Source organism: Mytilus galloprovincialis, chromosome 6, assembly GCF_965363235.1.
Source record: "Mytilus galloprovincialis chromosome 6, xbMytGall1.hap1.1, whole genome shotgun sequence".
NCBI classification, from domain to species: Eukaryota; Metazoa; Mollusca; class Bivalvia; order Mytilida; family Mytilidae; genus Mytilus; species Mytilus galloprovincialis.
In genome coordinates, this window is record NC_134843.1 from 76,309,729 (window position 1) to 76,336,550 (window position 26,822).

General features: G+C 32.2%; 2 protein-coding genes across 2 annotated transcripts in view; one reads left to right on the forward strand and one right to left on the reverse strand.

Annotated features, from left to right (window-relative positions):
- Window positions 1–25,860, reverse strand: LOC143080355 (PR domain zinc finger protein 10-like). Its single transcript, XM_076256167.1, has 15 exons — window positions 25,744–25,860; window positions 17,340–17,567; window positions 16,664–16,865; window positions 15,982–16,152; window positions 14,818–15,049; window positions 13,223–13,423; window positions 12,580–12,722; window positions 12,098–12,194; window positions 11,243–11,398; window positions 10,505–10,623; window positions 9,885–10,064; window positions 7,859–7,931; window positions 6,285–6,517; window positions 4,848–4,909; window positions 1–3,052 (listed from the first exon to the last, which is right to left on the reverse strand). Exons 2-15 carry the CDS (start codon window positions 17,564–17,566, stop codon window positions 1,036–1,038), a joined length of 4,113 nt encoding a protein of 1,370 aa, XP_076112282.1. The 5' UTR covers window position 17,567; window positions 25,744–25,860; the 3' UTR covers window positions 1–1,035.
- LOC143080356 (uncharacterized) overlaps window positions 25,789–26,822 on the forward strand; it is a 37,234-nt gene continuing 36,200 nt past the window's right edge. Inside the window, exon 1 of the mRNA XM_076256169.1 lies at window positions 25,789–25,995. Coding sequence (XP_076112284.1) covers window positions 25,789–25,995 — 207 coding nt within the window. The remainder of the gene's footprint in view (window positions 25,996–26,822) is intronic.

The window sequence follows — 26,822 nt, forward strand, 5'->3', positions numbered from 1 at the left end:
TGTAATGTAATTATATTGTAATCATTATGGTAAGACAACATCAGCACTGAAAGTTACATGAATCAGCCCAGACATGTCATAATAAAATGATATCATGAATGACAATTACTAGTGCAAGGTAGAATAAATAAAAGCTGTATACAGTGTTGTCTAATTTAAAATATATTCAAATATAAAATAAGCACTATTTTAAACTTTACAAAAACATGATTTTCAGAGTATTTTATTTGAGCTTTGAGATTTGGTAGTTACACACCTTGTCCTATAACTACTGAACATATATAATTACACATCATAACAATGAACACTAAAAAGCTAACAACATCTTTTTATCTACTATTACACTTTCAATGTGGAAATAATTGTTTTAGTTTCACTTTGTTTAGTGTTTTTAAATTTGAAACAATAAGACAAAACTGAGTCCCGGTATTTATTATGATTTATTTGAAATTGAAGTGCTTGTATTCTATTGCCTTATTATCAAATTTAAAAGGATTCTGGTTTGTTAAGGGAGTTAAATATTCAAAAAAAATTGGATGTTGACACGTGCACAGTCAGAACAACTCCCAAAATAGCATGCTGACAGAAAAAGAAACTACAAAAATGTCTTTAAGTCTGTCATATCCCACTTATCATTCAAAGAGTTTTTTATGATTTTGAGACAGTAATTGTAAGCTGATTGTTGCTTACTGAATACTGACCTAACAACAAAAAACTGAATGTTGTTCAACGCACTTGAAAATGAGGTAAAGGTCAAATGAACCCTTCCAGACAAACATGTACACATTACAGTCATTTCATGCACCAAATACAAAAATGAAATACGAGATTGATCAATTGTTTTTAGCAATTTTAAAATGCACTTTACCATGAAAATAATTTCTTTTTTCTTTTATGCAAATTGCTAGTATTTTAATTTGACTGAGTGCTATTTTACATCTGTTGTCAGACGTTATGCATTAACTGTTCAAGTTTAATGAATGAAAAAATTAAACAAGTCCTCTATACCATAATTTGAAATTAATGGCATAAATATTATCTATAATTATTATAACTGGTCCATTTAGACCCAGCTACAGCGGGTGTTAAAGATATTGGTACAACCTGGGGGTGGTGAGTTCCACTGACGACAATAGTTTGTGAGTTTAAAATTTGTTGTCCAGTTGTTGAAGGTTCTTCCTGGGTTACTTCCCTTGGTTGGTGAATTCCATCATTATGCTGAAGTTGATTGAGAGCACTTAGTTGTCCACTTAGTGGTCCAGAAACGGCTATCTGAATCGGTCCACCTATCCCAGAAGGCTGTACAAATGCATGTGCCAGGGCCTGACCTAATTGTCCTTGTTGAAGGGCCTGGTTTAAGTGTGAAAGGTCTATAGTTGATCCAGGATGTGCTAACTGCAGCATTGTGGGTGCTAATCTAGACTGGTAATCTGAGTTCTGTTGACGGTAGTCTGTATGAACAGACTGAGTTAACTCTGACATGGCTTGTGTTAACAGATCAGCTGCTTGCTGTCCATCTCCTGGGCCAGATTGGACAGTAACAATAGAGTCAGCAGGTTCATAGCGAACTATCTGTTGAAGTGTTTCTTGGCTGGATTGGGCATCAGACAGACCTTCCAATGATTCACGTTTGGGTTTTGGTGGTAGCGGAGGAACTGCATCTGGATGCTTCTTTCGTTGATGTTGAGTAAGTTTGGCTTTGCTTGCGTATTGCTTGTGACAATATTCACATAAGTGTGGCATTGTTGTAATACTTCCAACAGTTTGTGAGAATGTAGGATTAGGTATACCAGGTAACTCTGTCAGAACAGTCTTCTTACGAGCACTCATTGGCAGTTCAGCCCCAGGATGATTCTTTAAGATGTGCGTTTTACGCTTGGAACTAGACTTGTACACTTTATCACAATATTGACAATAATAGTCTTTTTGTGTTTTCAAAATTGGTAAGTTCAGTTCTGGGACAGTCTCAAATTTGACATCTGGGTGACGTTTTGCAAGATGATTCACGAGCATTCCACGACGCTTAAATCCCAGCATACATGTATGACATTTGTAGATAAATCTGTGATAATCAGTTGGAGAGACTTTTGGTATAAACTTCTTTGGTGAAGGTTTTTCTCCTTTAGCCATATTCTTGATTTCTCGTTCCAATGAATGCATTCTTCTGATGTGTTCTTTAAGCTTGTCTTTACGCTTAAACTGACGTCCACAAGTTTCACACATGAACTCTCTATGGTTAGAATGTTTTAACATATGTAACTTTAGCTTGTCTGGCCGAGGAAACACTTTATCACAGTGTGGACATGGAAACTCCTTGTTCGTATGGAATCCTCTGATGTGCTTCCTTAAGTTATAAAAGTCATCAAACTCTCTATTGCATTGTGGACATGTATATATGCCATTTTGTGCATGAATCACAACATGTTCTCTCATGACAGCTGAATGATTAAATCCTTCTTTACAAATTGGACATTCATAATATTTCTTATCACTGTGAGTCTTCATGTGACAAGACAATGCCGAATTATTCATAAATCGTTTGTAACAAACAGTACACTGCAAGGGTTTATTTTCTTCAGAGCCGTGACACAACATGTGACGATTAAGTTTTTCTCTAGAATGAAAAGCTTTCCAACATTGAGAACATTTATGGGTCCTGTTCCGTGAGAGGAATGACTTCGATTTCCCATGTTCAGCAGCATGCTCAATTAATGCTCTTTGGTCCTGGAATTGAGCATGGCAGACTGGACATGCAAGCATACTGGGTTCCAGTGCATACATATCTGTATTTTGAGTACTTGTACCAGGTTGCTGAAATTCTCCATTTTCATTTACTTTGTAAGCAAATTTATAAACTTCATCAAATCCTACTTCGTCTGCTGCATGTGTCAGTGTATGAAGGTTCAATAAGTTAGAATTATCAAAGGTCAGGTCACAGTGGACACAGAGCCATTCATTTCCACCACACTCCTTTCCCTTCCTCCTATACATTGACTGTATAGTTCTACGTATTGCTTCTGAATCATGTCTCTTTTGGTATTTTTTCAATGTCCTACAAAGAAAAAGGAAAAATGATCTTGTTTTTTCCCTATATTTTTCATTCGTGTTTCAAGTAGATTATTCAAAACAGAATACCATTGTGAAAAGTTTTACTTTTTACAGTGTAACATCAATGAAGCTCCTGATTCCCTGTATCACTGTGTATTTTGTATAACATATCTTTAATAAATTCCTATACATTCCTTAACGTGTATGCTAAGTGTATTTTTAGGAAAAAATATCAAAGTTTTGGGGTATAATTGAAGACTAATATGACATGCTTCTTTCGCTTTGTGAACAAACCCATGCTCTAAATCCAATAAAATTTGATTGCACCTGCTTATGTTTACTACCGAAGAATAATGATTTCTATCAAATTGGCATGCATTTAATAATTTTCATTAATTTTAAACACTTTCAAACTCTTCAATGATACACATGTTGTTTCTTATTCATTTATTATGACTGTCATGTGTTGCAATTCCATATCGACATATTTGTCCTAGATATGACAACCGTCCATGCTTCCAGTTCAATTTCCTCCCTCTGCAAAATCACATTGCCAGTCGTTTGTTTATTTACAAACAATAAAGGGAGGTTCATGGAAGAGCCTATACAAACCCTCTTCACTTATACACATCGGACATTGAAATTACCTTACTTGTCCTAATCAGAATCGAAATAATTGATGCAAGCTATATTTTACTGGAGTTTTAACATGGGTAGGCATTATATTCGTGTTATTTTAGACCTCACTATCGCTCGGGCAAAAATAATCACAAATATAATGCCTACCCATGTTAAAACTACAGTAAAGTATAGCTTGAATCAATTATTTCTTGATTCATTTTACAAGAGTACATGATCTACATTAAAAAGTGCATTCATTATGCAGTATTTCTTTAATTGATCTGATCGAGACCATCATTAAGAATTCTCCCAACATACATACAGAGATCTTTCTTAAGCAAGAAGTTATAAAATGCTTCGCTGAGCTCAGCCTGATACGACCACAGAGGTTGAACCCTAAACAGTTGGGGCAAATTTGGACACAATATTCAAGCTTGATACTGTCTGAATTTGGATTGTGATCAAATTTTTGACATTATATAGGTTTCTGACATAAAACAAATGTCAAAATCTATTGCTCAATATTATGCAAATAAAGATTTCTTCTTGAAAATTTCAAAAATTTGAAATTAGAAATATTTTTTTTCTTAACACCCCCTTAACTTTTTGAATCTCCTCTTGGAGCAATTAACCCCCCCCCACACACACACACTCAATTCAACCTTTCCTTTGAAGTATGGAAAATTGTAGTTCAATTTCTGAGAGATCCATACATTTAAACACCAGCTATTTTCTGTAAACTACTGGGTTTTTGGTCCTTTTTTGGCCCCTAATTCCTGCATGAATGGGACAATAACCCCCAAACTCAATATCAGCCTTCCTTTTGTGATATAGAACTTTCTGGTACAATGTCAGAGAAATCCATACACGTACACACAAGTTATTGTCCAGAAACTACAAAAATACTTGTTTTTGACCCCTTTTTGGCCCTCAATTCCTAATCCTAAATGGTTGTTACCATCATCCCCATAATCAGTCCCACCTTCCTTTTGTAGTATTGAACCTTCTAATTAAATTTCAAAGAGATCCATTCGCAAAAACTAAAGTTATTGTCCAGAAACCAAATGTGAACCGAACCGACGACGCAGACGACAACATCATACTATTATACAATCCCAAAATTTTTTTTGTGGTCTTATAATGATGAATTGGTCTCTATAAGAGGACCTTTTACTTACTTGTTTAAATAAATACTGGTGGACTTTTTCTTCCACATGTAACCAGATGTATCAGAGAAATCCTGAAATGATAAAGTCACATTTAAATAGTCAACCCCAAGTATGGACAATGTAATGTGGCCATTTTTTTGTTCACTTGATAAACTAGCATATATTTGCTGACTAACAAATCCAACACGCCTTTTTATCACTTGTAGGTTCATGTACATGCAAATTCAAAACCTTTCCATATCTCGAATTCAGTTCTATATCTTTCATCACTCTGTCATCTAAATAGAAAAAGTCTTAACAACTTTGACATGTTGCAATTATAGATTACTAGTAATTTACTGAGTTAAAGATGATTAACATTTAATCTCAAGATCTTTATACCGCTAACTATTAACTGTGTATGTCATAAATTCTGCAATTTACTAGACTTGTATTTCAACATAGTTTCACGTACTGGCTCAAATGGTAAAATTATTTAAGACTTGTCAATCTACCTGGACACATTATTCTGACTCTTTGCTATTATTCATAAATGTGATATGTTTTGTGTGTTAAGAAGATAGCAGCAAACCTATTTTTCTAAGTCCTTGGTATGGCCAAAATTCATCAAGGGCATAGTGCACTACAGACAGTAAACCGTTTACAGCAACGTAAACTAGTATTTCAATCTATAGTTGCTTAGTTTTACGTCTTTTGATTACTGGTGAAAAATTGTCTCATAGGCAATCATACTACATTTTTGGCATTAACCCTTTCACCGATTGCTGCCCACACAGAAGCTACTCTGAGACGATGGCTTCCCTGGCTACTATTGCTCAAGTGGGAGATCTTCATAATAAATGTCAATAAAAACTTGTTTGTAGTTAATTGTGTATTTATTTCATTCACTAACACCATGTTCACAGTTTTATTCATGTTTTGATAATTTTTTCCTCATAAAATATTCAAATTTTCAAATTTTCGACATTATCTAGGTGAAATTCTCAAAATTCTGCCCTTTGACCCAAATCGTAATTTTTCAACCCAAAACGGCAAACTTTTGAAAAATTTTATGAGGCTGTACAAATTCCTCACACTGAACGATGTCCATTCCAAGTGTTTTGTACATAAAACGACATTTTATGTCAAAAAAGTATACTAGTTTGGCTTCAATTCTTCCATATTCTTTCAAAAAAAATGTTCCCTCATTTCAAATTCTCGTAAATTCCGTAAATTTCGTCTGATTTTGACACGGTTTTCAACAAACGGAAGCGCCATGTTTATACTTTCATACGGGTATTCATCAAAGAAAGATAACTCATGTTTGCACTGTTTTGAGCGGGAAACATAAAAGATGTATTCCGATCCCGGTAAAACGGGACTCATCGTCAGTTGTCTGAAGCGTGAATCCCGGTAAACCGGGACTCATCGGCGAAAGGGTTAAGTAAATCATATAGTACTAATTACCTTTGCACCTTTCTTAGGTATTGGTTGTTTATACTTCTTTTTGATAGCACTATAGGAAGACATGTCATTCTCCTCCGATGTACTTGTAGATGGTGTAGCATGTGATTCAGTACTTGTGGATGGTTGTGGAGCACCTGGTTCATGGGTTATTAGATGTCTCTGTAAAGCTATTGATGTCTTGAACCTCTTGGCACATTCATAGCATTGATATTTACATTCTTGTTCATCTAACACTGTAATCAAAATAGTTTTAAAACATTAGATAACCACCACATAAAATTTTAATTTCTAGGTAATTATAGAACTTTGGAAATAATGTGTATTGAATTTACTCTTCACTTTTGCATTGCAATATAAAATGAACTTCATATAAATGTAACATGGCTAAAATTAACATCGTGATTAAAATCTTGGTGAAGATTGCAGTTTTTCATGAGATTTAAAAAAAAATATAAATCCTTCCATTAATCATATCATTATTCATATATATCACAACTCACAACTACCTAAAATGCTTTTGACCCTATCGAAGAGTTTATCAAAAATTTATAATATACACAGGCAAAATTTGCTCGCATGAAATTCACATAAAAAATTCCACGCGAGATTCACCTCAATCGAGCTTATACATGAAACTCACATGAAAATTTTCATGTGAATTTCACGTAAATTGAAATTCACATGAATCTGATGTGAAATTTTTCACATGAATTTCACGTGAAATTTACAACAATCTTTTTTTTTATATATTTTCATGATTTTGATTAAATTTGAAAATTTAGATGTTATTTGAAATACTCTATTTTAAAAATTCATGTGAATTTCACATGAAAAAAAATTACCTGATTTTCATGTGAAATTCACATGATTTTCACATGAGATTCACACGAAACTCACGAAAACTGATTTCACATGTGTTTCATGTATAAGCTCGTTTGAGGTGAAATTCATGTTCACATGAGATTCACATGAATTTAAATTCAAGTGAAATTAATGTGAGTGAAATTTAAAATTGAGAATGGAAATGGGGAATGTGCCAAAGAGACAACAACCCGACCATAGCAAAAAACACAACAGCAGAAGGTCACCAACAGGTCTTCAATGTAGCGAGAAATTCCCGCACCCGGAGGCGTCCTTCAACTGGCGTCCTTCAACTGGCCCCTAAACAAATATATTCTAGTTCAGTGATAATGAACGCCATACAAATTTCCAAATTGTACACAAGAAACTAAAATTAAAATAATACAAGACTAACAAAGGCCAAAGGCTCCTGACTTGGGACAGGCGCAAGTTCTAATTTGCCTGTGTATATCCCCTTTCTTTGCTCTCACTTTACTGGCAATGAAAATAAAGTCTTGCAAAATCTAGCCAATTGCATATGGTAGACATAGCCTTTTGAAATCAGATGGAAACAGTGACATCATACATTGATAGCTAGTTATCTGTCATTAAATAACAAAATAACTTCATTCAATTTGATGGTATGAAGTAAACTTTATTTTTTGAAATGCAAACCATATATCTGTTTTTTTCCCTTTTAAAAATCACTAGGTGTACAATAAATAGATATTTACCATCAATATCCTGCTGTGTAATTTCTAAAGTGTGAAGTGTATGTCGTCTAGCATAATGTGTAGAATACCAAACCTACAAAATATAACATTTATAATATATTACTTGTTATCTATAAATCATGATAAAAGAAAGATATTGTGTAACAAATTCATTACATAGCACAATCTTGTGTACATGAACCAAAGGAACATTGCTGTTCTTCATCTAAAAATCACAGTAAGGCCTTCAACACCTCACTCAAAGTTCAAGACTACCACTAGTAGCAGTTCTAGCAGATTTCTTTGGCAGAATATCAAACTACATATGAGCAATGGATAACAAATTGTTGGGTTAAACATGTTAAATAAAACATTTATAAACAGATATCATTTTTTAAACCAAAATCCAGGGTTAGGCTTAAGAAATATATTATTACAGTTACAGGGGGACAACTCAAGAATTTTTCACAATGTGTTATACCTTTAACTTCTGTTAGGCTTAAGAAATATATATTATTACAGTTACAGGGAGACAACTCAAGAATTTTTCACAATGTGTTATACCTTTAACTTCTGTCAAAATTTCATATACACTGTATTCTATATTGTATCAGCTTAGTAAAAGGGGTATCTATCACTCTAAATGGTTGTTAGAAATTAAAAGTACTTAATATGAATGTGGATTTAATTTGATGTGGGATGATCAAATAATTGCTAAATCTGATACTATTAGTAAGAATGTCAAGAAATGTTTAAGTGAGAAAGGAGTATGTTCGATAAGGTCCTAAAATGGCCCACTTTTTTTAGCGTAAATTTCAAATTCGGATTTATTGACCAATATCACGATAAATTATAGCTAATACATTGACTAGATAGGATATAAGCCATTTTGTTTAAAATTTTACGTTTCTGTGTTTCATTATGACGTCACAAGTTGTACTCATATTGATTTTTCACGAAAAAATTAATGAAAATGGGTAAATTTCCAAAGATTATTTGACAGGAAACATAGAGCGCATACGTCAACAACAAAGATCTTTTAAAATAATGTTTGTGAAGACATTTAACATGTCTTATTTGAATATTAAGCTTGTCGACGCCTGCGCTCTATGTTTCCTGGTCCTTTATTTGGTTGAAATCCCGCTGATTTTGTTAAATTTCACCAAAATCCCTTATGTTGACCATTTTGGAATGTAAAAATCGTTGTGTTAGAATTAAACTTTGACAAAAACAGCTCTGTTTAACTTTTTCACGTGTCTTTAAGGCAACTTAAAACAATTATTGTCTTGTAACCATGAACTTTATAATTGGGGCCAAATATGGCACTTACCGAACTTACTCCTTTATGTTGAACTGGAGTAATAATGTTATGAATTCTGCAAAATGTCTTAATTACAGAATATACAAATCTGATTTTTGTTTTGAGAAATATTTATCGTTGTTACCATCTGATCTAAGAATGTATTTATGTAAATTCCGTTGCCTTAGTAATAAATTGCCCATTGAACCGGGCAGATTTTTTAATATTGATAGAACTGAAAGACATTGTAATCTTTGTAATGCTAATGAACTTGGTGATGAGTTTCATTACTTATTCAAATGTACCTTTTACAACAATGAAAGAGCTAAATTTTTACCTTTAAATATATGTAATAACCCAAATGTTTTAAAATTTAAAGAATTGATGAATACATCAGATTTATTCACACTTACTGGAATAGCAAAATTTTGCAAAAGTGTTATTAAAACCTTTTAATACATGTGCTTAATCATGTTACTATAATTTGTACTTCCTGTCAAATATCTGTATTAATTATATATACTATTATTGCACCTTTGTTAACCATGTTGTTCTAATGTAAATATGTTCACACTTTTATTGTTTGTTAAAAATGTTGTACTAACATACCCCATGTGGGGGCTTTAGTGAAATAAAATGTCTTATGTCTTATGTCTTATTTATGTCTTATGTCTTATGTTAGGCTTAAGAAATATATTATTACAGTTACAGGGAGACAACTCAAGAATTTTTCACAATGCGTTATACCTTTAATTCAGTCCTTATTTCTATGTTCTTTGTTACAGAAAAGTAAATATCAAAGCCATGTTGATATGCCACCATATTCTGTTCTGCAAAGTTTTCTGCTGGTCTGACAAACATCATCCAATTACATTTGTTTTCATCAGACGTGTCAAAATATAGGACATCACCTTCCTGTCGTTCAAGCTATGAGATAAACAACAACATGACATTTTAACTACTGTAGGTGGAACTGTTATTATTGCACTAAAACTGATGTCTCCCCTGTACAAACATAAGTCACTCCAGTAAATAAAAGGCCAAACAAACATATTTGATTTATAATGAAAGGTATTGGAATGGCAAATAATAATATTTAGGTTAATGAATTAGAAACTTATTTGTTTTCAGTATATTTTAAAACCGTCTAAGATGTAGTTTACAATATGACTGAAATGTGACACTTTACAACTCTTATGAAATATTTATATAAATTTAGAGAAAACATTATAATTACTTATTTCTGCAAATTTCTTCATCTGACAGTATACTTGGTATGATAATACAATGTCCGACAAACCTGAAAATAGCAATACTGTCCTGTTTTCAAAGATGTATATTTTGAAAATGACATTGTTATTTCTTACCATAAGTAGAAACTTAGTGGATTGTATATCTTCTTTGGATTGGACTAGTTCTCCTATAAATGGTCCAAACTGAGTACAACGTGGAATGGTCCTTTTGGCAAAAACTCCTACATGAGCTTCTGAAATAAATAATTATTGAAGTTGATACAATAATAATATTGGCAATTAAATTTAAGTTTTGGCTGTTCAAACAAAAAGATATCAGTTTTGTGTTCTTATTCTTAGTATGTTTAGGAAACTCAAATTAAAGTCATTGTTTCAATGACATTTGGTACATTCCTTCAAAATTTTGTATTCTTATGTTCCCGAAATACAGTTATATGTGTCTTAATATATCATAATCAATTTCTTATTATTGCGATACTCACACATTCATATTATTGGCATTAAAGAAAACATTGCATTAATAGCTGAAATTACAGTATTAAAAGGATCCCTTATGTTTAGTAGATTTAGCTGTTCTTCACATCAAGTGGTTATCTGGAATTTACAGTATTAAAAGGATCCCTTATGTTTAGTAGATTTAGCTGTTCTTCACTTCAAGTGGTTATCTGGAATTTTTTTAATCATACATATACAGTTTCGTCACTTTTCTTAAAATCCCAATTTTTATGCATTCCATTGTTCACTTTTCTTAAAATGAGCCAGAGCTACTAACCATGTATAAATATACAGAGTAAATATTAGTTTCTGAATATCGAAAAATGAATACAAATTTAGATATAAAATCAAACTTACCCCCACCATACTGTGAAGAGGCATCTTCCAATCTGAATATCTGTAACATCTGAGGAAGACTGGCCCAGGCTCTGGATAACACGACCTTGTCAGGAAACAAGGTCAATCTGTGGGTAGGACACTCTATTTCATAACTTGTCATACATTCTTCACACCCTAAAATTACATATGTACCAATAAAAAAGGGTGACAATGGAAAAACATCACAATTCCACAGGCAGAGTTATATATAGTTCATCAAGTATGACATTCAGCTGGTTTTCCAAACTTTGTATACAAATAGTTAAAACACATACTGATATAAACTATAAATGTACGGATCATTAGATTTTGAACAAATTGTTAGACCAAAATATCAGTTGTGAGTCAAAACGTGAAACCTTTTTGACAAGTTAGCACAACAAACTAGTCCAAAGGCTTCCCATTGCTTCCGGCTAAAAAATCTGAATTTTTGATAAAATCTACTCAATATTAGCTGAAGCTACTTATTCATATTAACATATCATGCATACAACACAATTTCGGTCTTTTAATGAGGTATATATGTGGTTATATTAGCATTTGAAAAACTTATATTCACTGAGGCCAATTGGCAAATGTCATTTTCTTAGTGTGATTATGCCTTCTTAAATCAAAATCCAATTTGTTAGAAAATCCTACAACAAATAATACCCTTATGGATTTTTTAAAGCATGAAATGTATACATATTTGATCATTCAGTCCCCAATCAAAAGTGGTCCTGTCTAAAATTACATTATAAAGTCCTAAGACAAGGAACCATTACTGTGATTTTTAACATGGGGTTAAAAGCTTGATATTATCTAACTTTATAGTCAGCATAATAGATTACTTACAAATTTCATTAACATTGTATTGTTTGGGTATATACTTTGGCTTTTGATATGAAGGAAGATCATTTTCCATTTCAGCAATTCTGTTAGATTTTCTAACCTGAAATAATCAAATCTTTGAATTAAAACCAAATAGATCAGACAGTATATGAAAATACAGAGGAAAGACAAACATTTTTTGACAGTCAAATTCTGTTGAAATAATTACTAGAATATATATTACTTTAATTTATCAGGAAAAATGATAAAATGCAGAGTTATCTCCCATTAATTCCCAAAAATATGTCTTCAATGAAAATTATCTTTTAAAGTAATATTGTTTTACATTTATTAGCTGATATTTTGTTATTTAAATAATTCTAAACAATAAACAACATGACTCCATCTGTAAAAATGTAAAGAATTTTGAAACATTTTCATTTAAAAGAGGATTATCTCCCTTATTACAATTACAAACTTTTCTTGTATAGTTTTCAGGCACTTACACTGACATTGAGTATGGTTGGTATTCCCATGTTAGATGTTAACTCATCCTTATCCTCTAAAGACCCGTCATCTAGAGTACTGTGGAGACCCTCTACTGTTACAAGTCCACTCATATTTACTGACACGGAGGACTGGGAGGGACCTGTAATCAATTAAATGTATCAATATGTGGAAGAATTTTTTTTACAAGAATACCAGTACTGTTAATTCTGAAACTTTCAATATATATATGGTTATTTTTTGGTGTGAACATTGCAACATGATAGGTTTCACAAAAATATAAACTCACATTATCAATTTAGATAGCATTTTTTTCATGCATTTCTTGAAATCACACAATTCAAACCTAAGATTTTTGTCCATTGTTACAAAATCATAAAGATAAATGCACACTAAGAATTCTTAATCAACATCTTTGAGAGAATTCATAATTTATTAAGTGAACATGTTAATAGAAGTGGTTTCAATGAATCTCCAAATTGAAGATGATTTTATTACTAAGAAATTCATTATTTATGTGGATCGGCTCATCTGTTAAGATAAATATTCTAAACATGATAATATTTACTTTCACAAAAACTGATAAATTTTTGACAAAACCTAGATAATTAAGAACAACTCTATAAGAAGCTGATGCTTTACCATTTGATACCATTTCCCCTAGTGAACTGTCTGCAGAAGATTCCACTTCTCTGCTGTAGTGAGATATCCGACTTGATGACAGCTGAGAACTACCAGTGGTAGAGTCCATTACTACACTACCCCTTGGTGTACCCATCATAGTTGAATGTAAGACTGGTTCTGTGTCTATGCTACTATTTTCTTCTATTATGTAACTTCGAACTGGAAAAAAAGAAGAAAATACACGAATTCAAATTGTTTCCTTGGTGGATGCATTTTTGTAAGGGTAAAATTTTCTTAGTTTTAGTTTGAAAATTTCAGTTTGTGAATAGTTAAGTCTTTTACTTTGCATTTACTCTCTGCCAATCAAAAAATCTTAAACAGTGACATTAAACAAATAAAAAAGAATTAACAGTACTTGAATTATGTTCCATAATTTTCTCTAAAATGCTTTATGCTGTTTCACAAAAAAATATTTATAGCATACACAATTACATATATATGTACTAAGAACTGTTACTAATTTTTGTTTTGGTAACTTCAGGTATCTAACCTTCAGAAAAACTTGCCTTGAACTTAGTCATTTAATCCCAATACAATATAGCGGGTTATGTTCACAGGATGTTAACTTTAAACATGTTAAAAGTGAACATGCAATGATATTGTATAAAAATTTAGATCTGGCAAAAAAGTTTGTCTACCTTGTTCAATGAAAAGTGTGAAATTTTACACGGCGAAAATAATCCGCTATAACATGTTTAAGGTAATTAATCATATGATAAATCTTGGTATTAAAAAATTGCTGTAACTTAATGGCCATTCTGGTTTAATGAATATATGTAAAATTAAAGGGGCACTAGCTACGAGATATTTAAAAAATCTAAAGTTTGATTTTTTTTCTGTTCAATCAATAATGAAAGTGAAATAGTGAAATAACAATTCGCTTTTTGCAGCCAAAAAGGTTCAATTTTGTCAAAATACGCTAAGAAACATTGATAATTACTAATTCACTTGCAAGTGAATGAGTTGACCTCTTTAAATCCGTATTCATGTGAACTTCAATTTAACCCCTAGCTAGAGATTGACAACGTACATGCATTGTACGTGTCCTGGTTATTTAAAGAAAAAGAATGTCAACAATGAAAGTGAAACTACAGTAAATCATTTGATTAATAATTCGATACAAATAAAATCATTCTTATACGGTTAAAAACAATGAGAAACATCTATTTTTAATCTATAAAATAAAATCAAACAGACCTATAAAAATCCAATTGCACTTGTTGGTTTAATCATATCTTTATTTATGTTTACATCGCTTATATGGTCATCTGAGGTCAAATCGATAGGTAATTAGATGGCGTCTAGACTAAAATACACACGAAACGAACCTATATATTATCTACCCCATGCTCTGTAAACTGTTTTTTTCAGACTTTTGATAGTTTGAATAAATGTTTTACATTGTTATAAATCAAATATGAGAATTTGAGTCAAATCGGTGACCATGAATTTGACAGCTAGTGCCCTTTAAAGGTATAAGTGAAATTGAAACTAAATCATCCAATGAAAACAGTTTGTATTGTTTTTGTCTTCTTTCACTAGCTGGTACCCACCATGTGGAGCAAAGTCATCATTATCTTCTTGAGTTGTATCTGGTTCCCCACTAACTGTTTCCTCTACTTTTGGTACATTCTGCATCATCCTGCTATGTAATGATTCACTAATGGAGCTAACTCTGGGATCAGAATCTGCCTCCTGTCTGTGTGACATCATTGATGTTCCTCCTGTTGTTGTCACCTCACCATGAGATGGATACATTGGATAGGAGGATCTGACACAGGAAACCTAAAACAGTTTGAAGGAGATTGATTAAGTTAGTATGTAAAGGACAATGTTCACTTATGGCACAAAATGGCCTAAAATATCAATTTTGTCATAAAAAAAATGGTCTCAATTTTGTTTGTAAATGGGTCTATTTCAAAAATCTAAATGCTAAATATCTTAATTCTTTTCATAAAAGTACACAATATTATCCAAAGTAAGCCAAGTTGGGACATTTTATAAAAAATATGACGACTTTGTGCATTTTTCAGACCTAAAAGCTTTACAAACACCTTGGCCGCCACCTACGATCCAAAATGTGTTGTTACCAAAAGATTCCAATTTTGATATAGATTTCATCAATGTAAAAACTTTTAGGATCGTAGATGGCGGCCAATGTTAATTATGCTAAAAAAAAAATAAAATTATGGAAAAAAAGTACCAAAATTGACCTTTTAATAAAAAATATGTTTATTTAAGGGGTCACAGCTCCATAAATTGTAAAGGAAAGTGCCGGAAAATATATTTTTGTCTTAATTTGTATTATCACAAGTATTTCTATGTGAAATTTGTAATTTTTTGGCACGATTTAAAAAACATAAAAAATTCAGGGCCAATTTTATCCCTTCGTGAACCTTCTCCTTTGTAGAACAGTGATTTATACTAATATTGATAGACTTTGCAGTAAGACTGGTAATACAAATGAACAAACATGTCTTATAGTAAAAAATACACAAAACAAACAAAAACTAGAGGTTTCTGAATTAGAATTGGCAAAATGCATGGTTGGAAAGTTTGAGACCCATTAAACTGTCAAAACTTGATCAACAAAAGATTTGACAATAGCGTTCAGAATAATGTATATTACACTTTCCCAAGTGTTGTGAAAAACAAAAGATTCTTGTACCTACATGTAGTTATTTTCTAAACATGGAAAGATAACCCTATATACTTACTGGCACAGGGGTGAGCATTGCATGTGTAGGTTGTTGATCTTCTACACTATCCTGATGTTGTAACCCAAGAGCTGACTGACTGACCGTAGTGTCAACGGGAGAGTTCACTCTCTGCACAGTCATAATACGATGATCACCCCCTTGGAATACAACTTGATGTACTGGATAACTCTGCATGAACAAAAAATATTCCTTTTATTACTAGACTCTACAGTAGTATGGACTTTTAATGTGTTTTTACTTAAGAGTAACTTATCTGAGAATTTGAATGACCAAAAATGGTTAACTGATATATAATTTTAAAACTACAATCATTTTGAATTCAATGACTTCAGGACAATAAATCAATAAATATTAAATCTTGCAATTTTGATAGAACATAAGTTTTTGTATCTTACTGAACAAAAATTTGTTTTTTATTCTAGTGTACTGGGTACATGTTAATGTAAATGTAAATTTTGTTCAAAGTTTTACTTGGTATATTTATAGATTGTGTAAATATCTTGTAATTTTTTTTTTATTTTTGGTGCATATAAAATTATTATCATTATGTGTATGTATCCTATAAGCTGTATTGCTTTTGGAATAAAGTATTATTATAACCTAAGCCTAGAAGGACAACTAATGTACAAATATTGGTATGAGAATTCCTCTTGTCAACTGACAGACAGAACATATATACCTGGTGAAGTGTGCTACTATCAACCACCCCTGTAATCAGCTGACCACTGTCTGGTCCGAGACCTGAGTATGATATATTATCACTACCACTAGGTCTGTAGTCCTCTACAGGAGACATACGGTCAAATGAGGACTGGGCAGCCTGGTAGATCTGAGACTGGGATGCTGAGATGTGGTACGAACCATCAGTGTAGGGTAATCCTCTAAAATAAACAAAAACAATTTTATAATAAAGATTATCATTCATGAATTGTCATTGTAATATTCTATGGATTCATATATTTTTTCAGACACATGTACACATTTTCATGGATTAAGACAACTTTCATATACTTGGATATTTAATTTCATGGTTTTTTTTTTAAAGTTTAAGTCTGAGTACAAGTTTATATAGAATATATGTCAATCCTTGAACACTTAAATTTGTGGCTCACTTGTACCTACATAATCCACGAGAATTGTATCCAACCTTTATGTATAAAATATTATATATTTAGCATTTATTAGATAGAGAAAATTTAAATGTGAGACTTTGTAAATTTGTATGCATTGTGAGTTCTTTATTTTCATGGGTACAAATTATCAGGGATTCAAAACATGGCTGATCTAAGGGTAGGGAAAAAAACCTCAAACACACAAAGTACATGTTGCATAAACTGAGTATGGTTTATATTTACCTAGCACTGTCAGGATGATGATACTCCTGTGGTATAAACTGTGACCCGTACGACTGTACATTTTGTGTGGAGGATGCTGGGAAAGTCAATGTGGATGTGGAATATACAACATTGGATTGGTAAGATGATGATGCACGAGGCTGTTCATATGACATAGGATTATAAGGCTCCTGTGTAGATTCTGGTGGTGTCCAAACCTCATTGTCATCCTGACTGTTATCATCCATTCTGAAAATCAGAAAATAAATGTTGCTAATTTTATTTCAGAGCTTTGATTTTTTGTAAATTGTTCCAATCATGTCAATTGAATGTTCATAAAACACAGATGTTTATTTACATGTATTTTGCAAAGAGTTATTCCCCATTTGTTATTTAATTGTCCACGTTTGGCATTTTCTTACATTTGTATTAAGATGTATTTTGTAAAGGTTTTATCAACAAGCAAATTTTTTTTACCAAAAAAAAGGAGTCTACTTGTACATGTATCTTCTACAATTTACCTTGATATATTTAAAGAAATAAATTCTCTTGACAGATTATTAAACTGATAAAATCATTGACAGGGTTATGTTCAATAAATTGCTCTGCGGGGCTGAATCCTGCAGGTGGGAAAAGCATGGACACAACATTCAAGCTTGATAAAACTCTGAATTTGGATTCAATTGTTATTAATTATTTGACACAAAGGTTTCTTACACATACATTTTTTAAACTTTCTGTCAACTTGAGGAGAAAAAATTTCCCCCATCCCATTTTATTTCACCTCCTCCCCCCCCCCCCCCCCAAAAAAAATCTATCCGTCAAGATATAAGGCTCCCGCAGGGTCAAAAACGACCTGCGACCTCTGGGCTTTTTAGAGGCGACTTCCGACCTGAGGGCCTTCTAAAAACGACCTGCGACCTGTAAGATTTGGAAACCAGGTGCTCCGCAGGGCGCAGCTTTATACGACCGCAGAGGTCGAACCCTGAACAGTTTGGGCAAGTATGGACAAAACATTCAAGCGTGATACAGCTCTGAATTTGGATTGTGATCAAATTTTTGACATTACATGGTTTTTTTTTACACAAAACAAATGTCAAGATTTTACAAATCAATTAAAGATTTCTTCTTCAAACTTTTTAAATCTAAAATTAAATAGTTGATCATGACACAGCATAGGTTTCTGACACAGAACGAATGTGGTCTAATGAACTTAAAAGTTTTTTTTTGCCTTTGAGCAATTCACTATGCTGTTGAATATTAATCCTCTCAAAAAAATGTTTAAAGAAATTTTCTTTTTATTTATGAAATCTGAAATGAGAAAAATTTAAACCCCCCCTTTTTTTTCACATCCCCGTTTCCCTTTTTCCAAAACTGATATCAATTCAAATTTCTAATGGAGTTTGCAACAAGAACTACTCTTTTAAATACATCATAAAATATTAAAATGTAAAATAAAGTGCTTGTTATCACTGAATGGTAAAGATTGGTTGGTAGTAAAAGTGAATATACATTGTTTATTGTATAAAACAATAAAAAAAAACTTCATCAGCAACATTTTATATTGGCAAATTTCCTATGAAGTTATTTACATAAAGTTATTGGCAAATAAAAATAGAAAATGACATCATAGTCATGTCTGGCAAATGTCCAACATACATTATCTAAAAACATTTTAGATAAGATAAGGAAAAAAAGCTTCATCAGCAACATTTTATATTGGCAAATTTCCAATGAAGTTATTTACATAAAGTTATTGGCAAATAAAAATAGAAAATGACATCATAGTCATGTCTGGCAAATTTCCAACATATATTATCAACTACTATTCTATACAAAGAAAGACCAGATGCTCCGCAGGGCGTAGCTTTATACGACCGCAGAGGTTGAACCCTGAACGGTTGGGGCAAGTATGGACACAACATTCAAGCTGGATTCAGCTCTGAATTTGGATTGTGATTAAATAGTTGACACAGCATAGGTTTCTGACACAGAATGAATATGTTCTAATGAACTTAAAATTTTTGTTTTCTCTTAGAGCAATTCACTATGCTGTTGAATATTAATCCTCTCAAAAAAATGTTTGAAGAAATTTTCTTTTTTATTTATGAAATTTCAAATGAGAAAAATTGAACCCAATTTTTTTAATCACATCCCCCTTTCCCTTATTCCAAAACTAATCTCAATTAAAATTTCTAATGGAGTTTGCAACAATAACTACTCATTTAAATACATCATAAAATATTAAGATGTAAAAAAACTGCTTGTTATCACTGAATGGTAAAGATTATTTTAATTTATCAGTTGGTAGTAAAAAGTGAATATACATTGTATATTGTATATAACAAAGATTTAAGTTGATTCTGGACAAAGAAAGATAACTCCAATTAAAAAAAAATCTTGCTATTGCACAATATTTTGCAATTAGATATTTCTTGCTTACTATTCTGGACAAAGAAAGATAACTCTAATTAAAAAAAAATTTGCTATTTCACAATATTGTGCAATTAGATATTTCTTGCCATTGCGCAATACTGTGCAATTGAAAAGACTTTAGTGTAGACCAATTTGAAAACAGGACCAAAAATGAAGAATCTACATACACAGTTAGATTTGGTATATCAAAGAACCCCATTTATTCAATTTTTGATGAAATCAAACAAAGTTTAATTTTGGACCTCGATTTGGACCAACTTGAAAACTGGGCCAATAATCAAGAATCAAAGTACATTTTTAGATTCAGCATATCAAAGAACCTAACTGATTCATTTTTTGTCAAAATCAAACTAAGTTTAATTTTGGACCCTTTGGACCTTAATGTAGACCAATTTGAAAACGGGACCAAAAGTTAAGAATCTACATACACAGTCATGACAGTTAGATTCGGCATATCAAAGAACCCCAATTATTCAATTTTGATGAAATCAAACAAAGTTTAATTTTGGACCCTTTGGGCCCCTTATTCTGTTGGGACCAAAACTCCCAAAATCAATATCAACCTTCCTTTTATGGTCATAAACCTTGTGTTTAAATTTCATAGATTTCTATTTACTTAAACTAAAGTTATTGTGCGAAAACCAAGAATAATGCTTATTTGGGCCCTTTTTTGGCCCCTAATTCCTAAACTGTTGAAACCAAAACTCCCAATATCAATCCCAACCGTTCTTTTGTGGTCATAAACCTTGTGTCAAAATTTCATAGATTTCTATTAACTTAAACTAAAGTTATAGTGCGAAAACCAAGAAAATGCTTATTTGGGCCCTTTTTGGCCCCTAATTCCTAAAATGTTGGGACCAAAACTCCCAAAATCAATACCAACCTTCCTTTTGTGGTCATAAACCTTTTGTTAAAATTTCATAGATTTCCATTCACTTTTACTAAAGTTAGAGTGCGAAAACTCAAAGTATTCGGACGACGACGCCAACGTGATAGCAATATATGACGAAAAATTTTTCAAATTTTGCGGTCGTATAATAACTCCAATTGAAAATTAATTGCTATTGCACAATATTGTGCAATTAGATATTTCTTGCTATTGTGCAATACTGTGCAATTGAAAATTTCTTGCTATTGCACAATACTTGATATGGAATCCTGATTTGGACCAACTTGAAAACTGGGCCCATAATCAAAAATCAAAGTACATATTTAGATAAAGCATATCAAATAAGCCCAAGAATTTAATTTTTGTTAAAATCAAACTTAGTTTAATTTTGGACCCTTTGGACCTTAATGTAGACCAATTTGAAAACTGGACCAAAAATTAAGAATCTACATACACAGTTAGATTTGGCATATCAAAGAACCCATTTATTCAATTTTTGATGAAATCAAACAAAGTTTAATTTTGGACCCCCATTTGGACCAACTTGAAAACTAGACCAATAATTAAAAATCTAAGTACATTTTTAAATTCAGCATATCAAAGAACCCCAAGGATTCAATTTTTGTTAAAATCAAACTAAGTTTAATTTTGGACCCTTTGGACCTTAATGTAGACCAATTTGAAAAGGGGACCAAAAATTAAGAATCTACATACATAGTTAGATTCGGCATATCAAAGAACCCCAATTATTCAATTTTTGATGAAATCACACAAAGTTCAATTTTGGACCCTTTGGGCCCCTTATTCCTAAACTGTTAGGACCAAAACTCCCAAAATCAATCCCAACCTTCCTTTTGTGGTCATAAACCTTGTGTCAAAATTTCATAGATTTCTATTCACTTAAACTAAAGTTATAGTGCGAAAACCAAGAAAATGCTTATTTGGGCCCTTTTTGGCCCCTAATTCCTAAAATGTTGGGACCAAAACTCCCAAAATCAATCCCAACCTTCCTTTTGTGGTCATAAACCTTGTGTTAAAATTTCATTGATTTCTATTCACTTTTACTAAAGTTAGAGTGCGAAAACTAAAAGTATTCGGACGACGACGACGCAGGACGACGACGCCAACGTGATAGCAATATACAACCAAAAAAAAATTAAAATTTTTGCGGTCGTATAAAAACGACCTCCGACCGACTTCCGTCCTCTATGTTGGGAAAAAACGACCTGCGACCTGTACATTTACCTTAAAAACGACCTCTCGACGAATTTAAAAGCGACCTTGCGACCTGAGGGGGGTACCCTGTGGGAGCCTCAGATATGTTAATAATCTCAATTCAAATTTCAAATGGAGTTTGCAACCATAATTACATCATATTAAATAGTCTTATAATAGAAAATGACATATATATACATAATAATCATGGCTAAAAACAAATTGAAAGAAGTCATTGAACTATAAAATTTGTAAGGGTACCGCGGAACCCAGTGTCTCGCCTACTCTTTCTGTTAATCGCAGGCTCAACGAAAATGAGGAAAAAATGTTGATATTATATATCTTTAAATTGTAAGAAGCTTATGTCCAAGTTTGGTAAAAATCCAGGATAGTTTATGAATCTTATACTGTTTAAAAACTTTTAACTCCAGACTAAATGTAATGTCAACTGGAAGAAAACTAAATTTCCTTCTAGATACTAGCTTTTGATCATAAACAAGCTTCTGTCCAAGTTTGGTACAAATCCAAAATAGTATAAGAAAGATAAATTTTAACCAGATGCTCCGTTGGGCCCAGCTTTATACGACTGCAGAGCTTGAACCCTGAACGGTTGGACACAACATTCAAGCTGGATTTAGCTCTAAATTTGGATTGTGATTAAATAGTTGACACAACATAGGTTTCTGACACAGAATGAATGTGGTCTAATAAACTTAAAATTTGTTTTTTGCCTTTGAGCAATTCACTATGCTATTGAATATTAATCCTCTCAAGAAAATGATTGAAGAAATTTTCTTTTTATTTATGAAATCTGAAATGAGAAAAATTGAACCGCCCCATTTTTTTTTTCACATCCCCCTTTCCCTTAATCCAAAACTGATCGATCTCAATTCAAATTACTAATGGAGTTTGCAACAATAACTACTCATTTAAATACATCATAAAATATTAAAATACATAAAAAGTGCTTGTTATCACTGAATGGTAAAGATTGTTTTAATTTATCAGTTGGTAGTAAAAGTGAATATACATTGTATATTGTATAAAACAATGGTTTAAGTTGATTCAACTACTATTCTGGACAAAGAAACATAACTCCAATTGAAAATTTTTTGCTATTGGGCAATATTGTGCAATTAGATATTTCTTGCTATTGCGCAATACTGTGCAATTGAAAATACTTGCTATTGCACAATACTGGGCAATTGAAGATTTCTTGCTATTGCGCAATACTGTGCACTTGAAAATTTCTTGCTATTGCACAATACTGTGCAATTAAAGATTTCTTGCTATTGCTGAATACTGTGCAATTGAAAATTTCTTGCTATTGCACAATACTTAATATAATAATTTTGGATCCTGATTTGGACCAACTTGAAAACTGGGCCCATAATCAAAAATCAAATAATCAAATACATGTTTAGATTCAGCATATCAAAGAAGCCTAAGAATTCAATTTTTGTTAAAATCAAACTTAGTTTAATTTTGGACCCTTTGGACTTTAATGTAGACCAATTTGAAAACAGGACCAAAAATTACACAGTTAGATATCAAGGAACCCCAATTATTCAATTTTCGATGAAATCAAACAAAGTTTAATTTTGGACCCTTTGGGCCCTTTATTCCTAAACTGTTGGGACCAAAACTCCCAAAATCAATCCGAACCTTCCTTTTATGGTCATAAACCTTGTGTTTAAATTTCATAGATTTCTATTTACTTATACTAAAGTTATGATGTGAAAACCAAGAAAATGCTTATTTGGGCCCCTTTTTGGCCCCTAATTCCTAAACTGTTGGGATCTCAACTCCCAAAATCAATCCCAACCTTCCTTTTGTGTTCATAAACCTTGTCTTTAAATTTCACTGATTTCTATTTACTTATACTAAAGTTATTGTGTGAAAACCAAGAATAATGCTTATTTGGGCCCTTTTTTGGCCCCTAATTCCTCAACAGTTGGAACCAAAACTCCCAAAATCAATCCCAACCTTCCTTTTGTGGTCATAAACCTTGTGTCAAAATTTCCTAGATTTCTATTTACTTAAACTAAAGTTATAGTGCGAAAACCAAGAAAATGCTTATTTTGGCCCTTTTTGGCCCCTCATTCCTAAACTGTTGGAACCAAAACTTCCAAAATCAATCCTAACCTTCCTTTTGTGGCCATAAACCTTGTGTTTTAAATTTCATAGATTTTTATTTACTTGAACTAAAGTTATAGTGCGAAAACCAAAAGTATTCGGACGACGACGACACTGACGCATGGCCAACGTGATACCAATATATGACCAAAATATTTTCAATTTTTGCGGTCGTATAAAAAGCTTAACTACAGAGTAAATGTGTTGTTTCCTGGCAGAAAATCGAAGTCCATTTAAAAGTGAAATAAGAAAAAAACGGAATTTTATTTTTACAAAATTTCCTTCTAGATACTAGATGACTAGCTTTTGATCATAAACAAGCTTCTGTCCAAGTTTGGTACATGTGTACTAACCCAGGATAGTTTAAGAAAGTTATTAAAATTTCAAAAACTTTAACCACAGAGTGAATGTAATATTTCCTAGCAGAAAGTCCATTTAAAAGTAAAATATTGAAAAAATGGAATTTTATTTTTACAAAATTTACTTCTGGATACTATCTTATGATCATAAAGAAGCTTCTGCCCAAATTGGTAGAAATCCAGAATAGTTTAAGAAAGTTATTAAAATTTTAAAAACTTTAACCAGAGTGAATCTTTGTGGACGCAGACGATGACGACAACGACGGAATGTAGGATTACAAGGACTAAAGTCAAAGGTTCTACAAAAATGAGGTCAAGGACAATGGATATACCTAGAGGGACATACATTGTATGACAACAACTTTAAACACACAAGGCAATACAAATGTGAAGCATCTACATGTAGATCTTCAACATTCTAAATACATGGACGGGGTGGGGTAGGTAGGGTCCTGATCCCAAAATCCAGGGCTTAAAAACACGAAATCATGAGGTCCCTAATTTAAATATATTAAAATCCCAAGAATGGCAACATCCCGAAATTTGAAAAAAGAATTCCCGGATCCTGAAAGGGTCAATCCCAAGCTTAAAACACCTGATCCAGAGTCCTGATTAAGATCCTATCCGCTCATGCACTGATACACTATTGCCACAGGATTGTAGTTCCTTTTTATTTTGATTTTTAGTTGTCCAGTGGCAAATATAAAAAAAAATATTTTGAGTAAAATACACTCAGATTATGAGATATTATTAACTATGACAAAAAGATAATACAAATTTTACTAATTTACAACAGAGACATGTATACTATATGTCTCTGTTTACAATCATGTTAAAATACATAATATAAAATAAGTATTTCTCACAAATAATATCATGAATATATATATATATATATATATCTTGTAAAATAATTTCGATTTGGGTTGGTCAATTTTTTATCTGATAGAGGGGTGAATGTCCAGTAGGGGTGTTGTACTGTGATTTTTATTTTAGGGGTGTAGATATTTTATTTCAAAGCCACCATCTTGTCTAGACAGTATCTAAAAATAAATTATGTTAATGGCGCCCGAAAATGACTAATACAACACGAATCACTATAATTTTCTCTTTATTTAATAAAAATTAAGCCCATTCAATACTTTCATAGGTCAATCTGTAAAGTCCTTGGGTCCCTATAAGCAGAAATGAGTAGACTCGGTATGGAGTGTCCCATTATCAAGGATTTTTCTTCAAATTTTGGAATGACCTGGAATGTACCAACACAACAGTAAACGCAGGGGACAATGTGTCAACCGCGGGATTTGATAACATAACAAACGGATTATTTAACTCAATAAACACGACATTATGATGTCTATAAACATGAACAACAGTTCTAAATTATTACCTGAATTTAAAGGAACACTATTCCTCCTGAAATTATATCTTCATCATGTCCTTTTTAGTATCGCAAGTTCACGATTTATATCACGTGATCTTCTACAGTAACGTCGATTTGTTTAAAGATGGCGGCGCCCATTCACAAAAATATTTGCATAAAAACGCTCCGAAATATCTAAAAATGAGCGATAGTCTTCATAAACCTGGCCTGTATAAATGGAAGAGACAAACTGACCCAAAAGTTTACTCAAGATCTCAGGTTTTTACATTAATTATGAAGGGGCTATTCAGTTCGTACGTTTTTTCCCCATCACATCAAACACAATATTTGTAGTCTTATCTCATTCTGCTTTACTTTTAGAGTTTAAACCAAGGGAAATGATTGCCAAACCTTTCCAAATTTGGCTGTGTAGTTCTGTCACGGAATAGAAGTTCCTTCATAATAATATGAGGCGGGCATTACCTGTGAATGGGGACGAAGTCTGTACTATTTTTTTTTTTTATTCAAACATGTTGATAAAAGAAACAGAATAAATATTACAGTATATGTTCCTGGATCTCCTGTAGTTGATGATCGCAATACTGGTATAAAAATTTTGTACCAGTATTGTACCAGTATTGTGTTTTTTTTTAAATAAACCATACCTTTACCTATAGGTAATTAATATCAATCTTTTATGAGGGTGGTAAAGGGGGGTACTTGCACGAAAAAAACGTAAAATAAGACGTTGAACGTGAAATAATTTCTGTAATGAAAGTTGCACGAAAAATAAATACGTTTATTTGAACCTTTTGTGACTGAGTCACTGTCTTGTATATATTAACTCTTTGTTTTACTTGATATTCCCGATTTAGTATACACATTTATGATATAATTGATTTACGACTTTTAAAAAAGTATTTCTTGACGATCGCTGCTAACTGTTTCAATTTTATTTGAAAAATTACCGAGCACGCAAAATAAGACTTTGAAAAACACGATGCACGTAAAATAAAATAAGCAGAACACGTTGAACGAGGCACCCGTCTTGCACGACTGAACGTCAAATAAAAAAGTAAAAACACGTTGAACGTGAAATAAAAAAC

What these genes read in the sequence shown, in the direction of transcription:
- LOC143080355 (XM_076256167.1), bottom strand. Translation starts at nt 17,566, where the DNA reads ATGGATGATAACAGTCAGGATGACAATGAGGTTTGGACACCACCAGAA. An exon ending in CATCATCCTGACAGTGCTAG is followed by an intron (nt 16,866 to 17,339) that starts GTAAATATAAAC and finishes TGTTTATTTTAG; the next exon opens with AGGATTACCCTACACTGATG. An exon ending in TACCTAAGAAAGGTGCAAAG is followed by an intron (nt 4,910 to 6,284) that starts GTAATTAGTACT and finishes TTATCATTTCAG; the next exon opens with GATTTCTCTGATACATCTGG.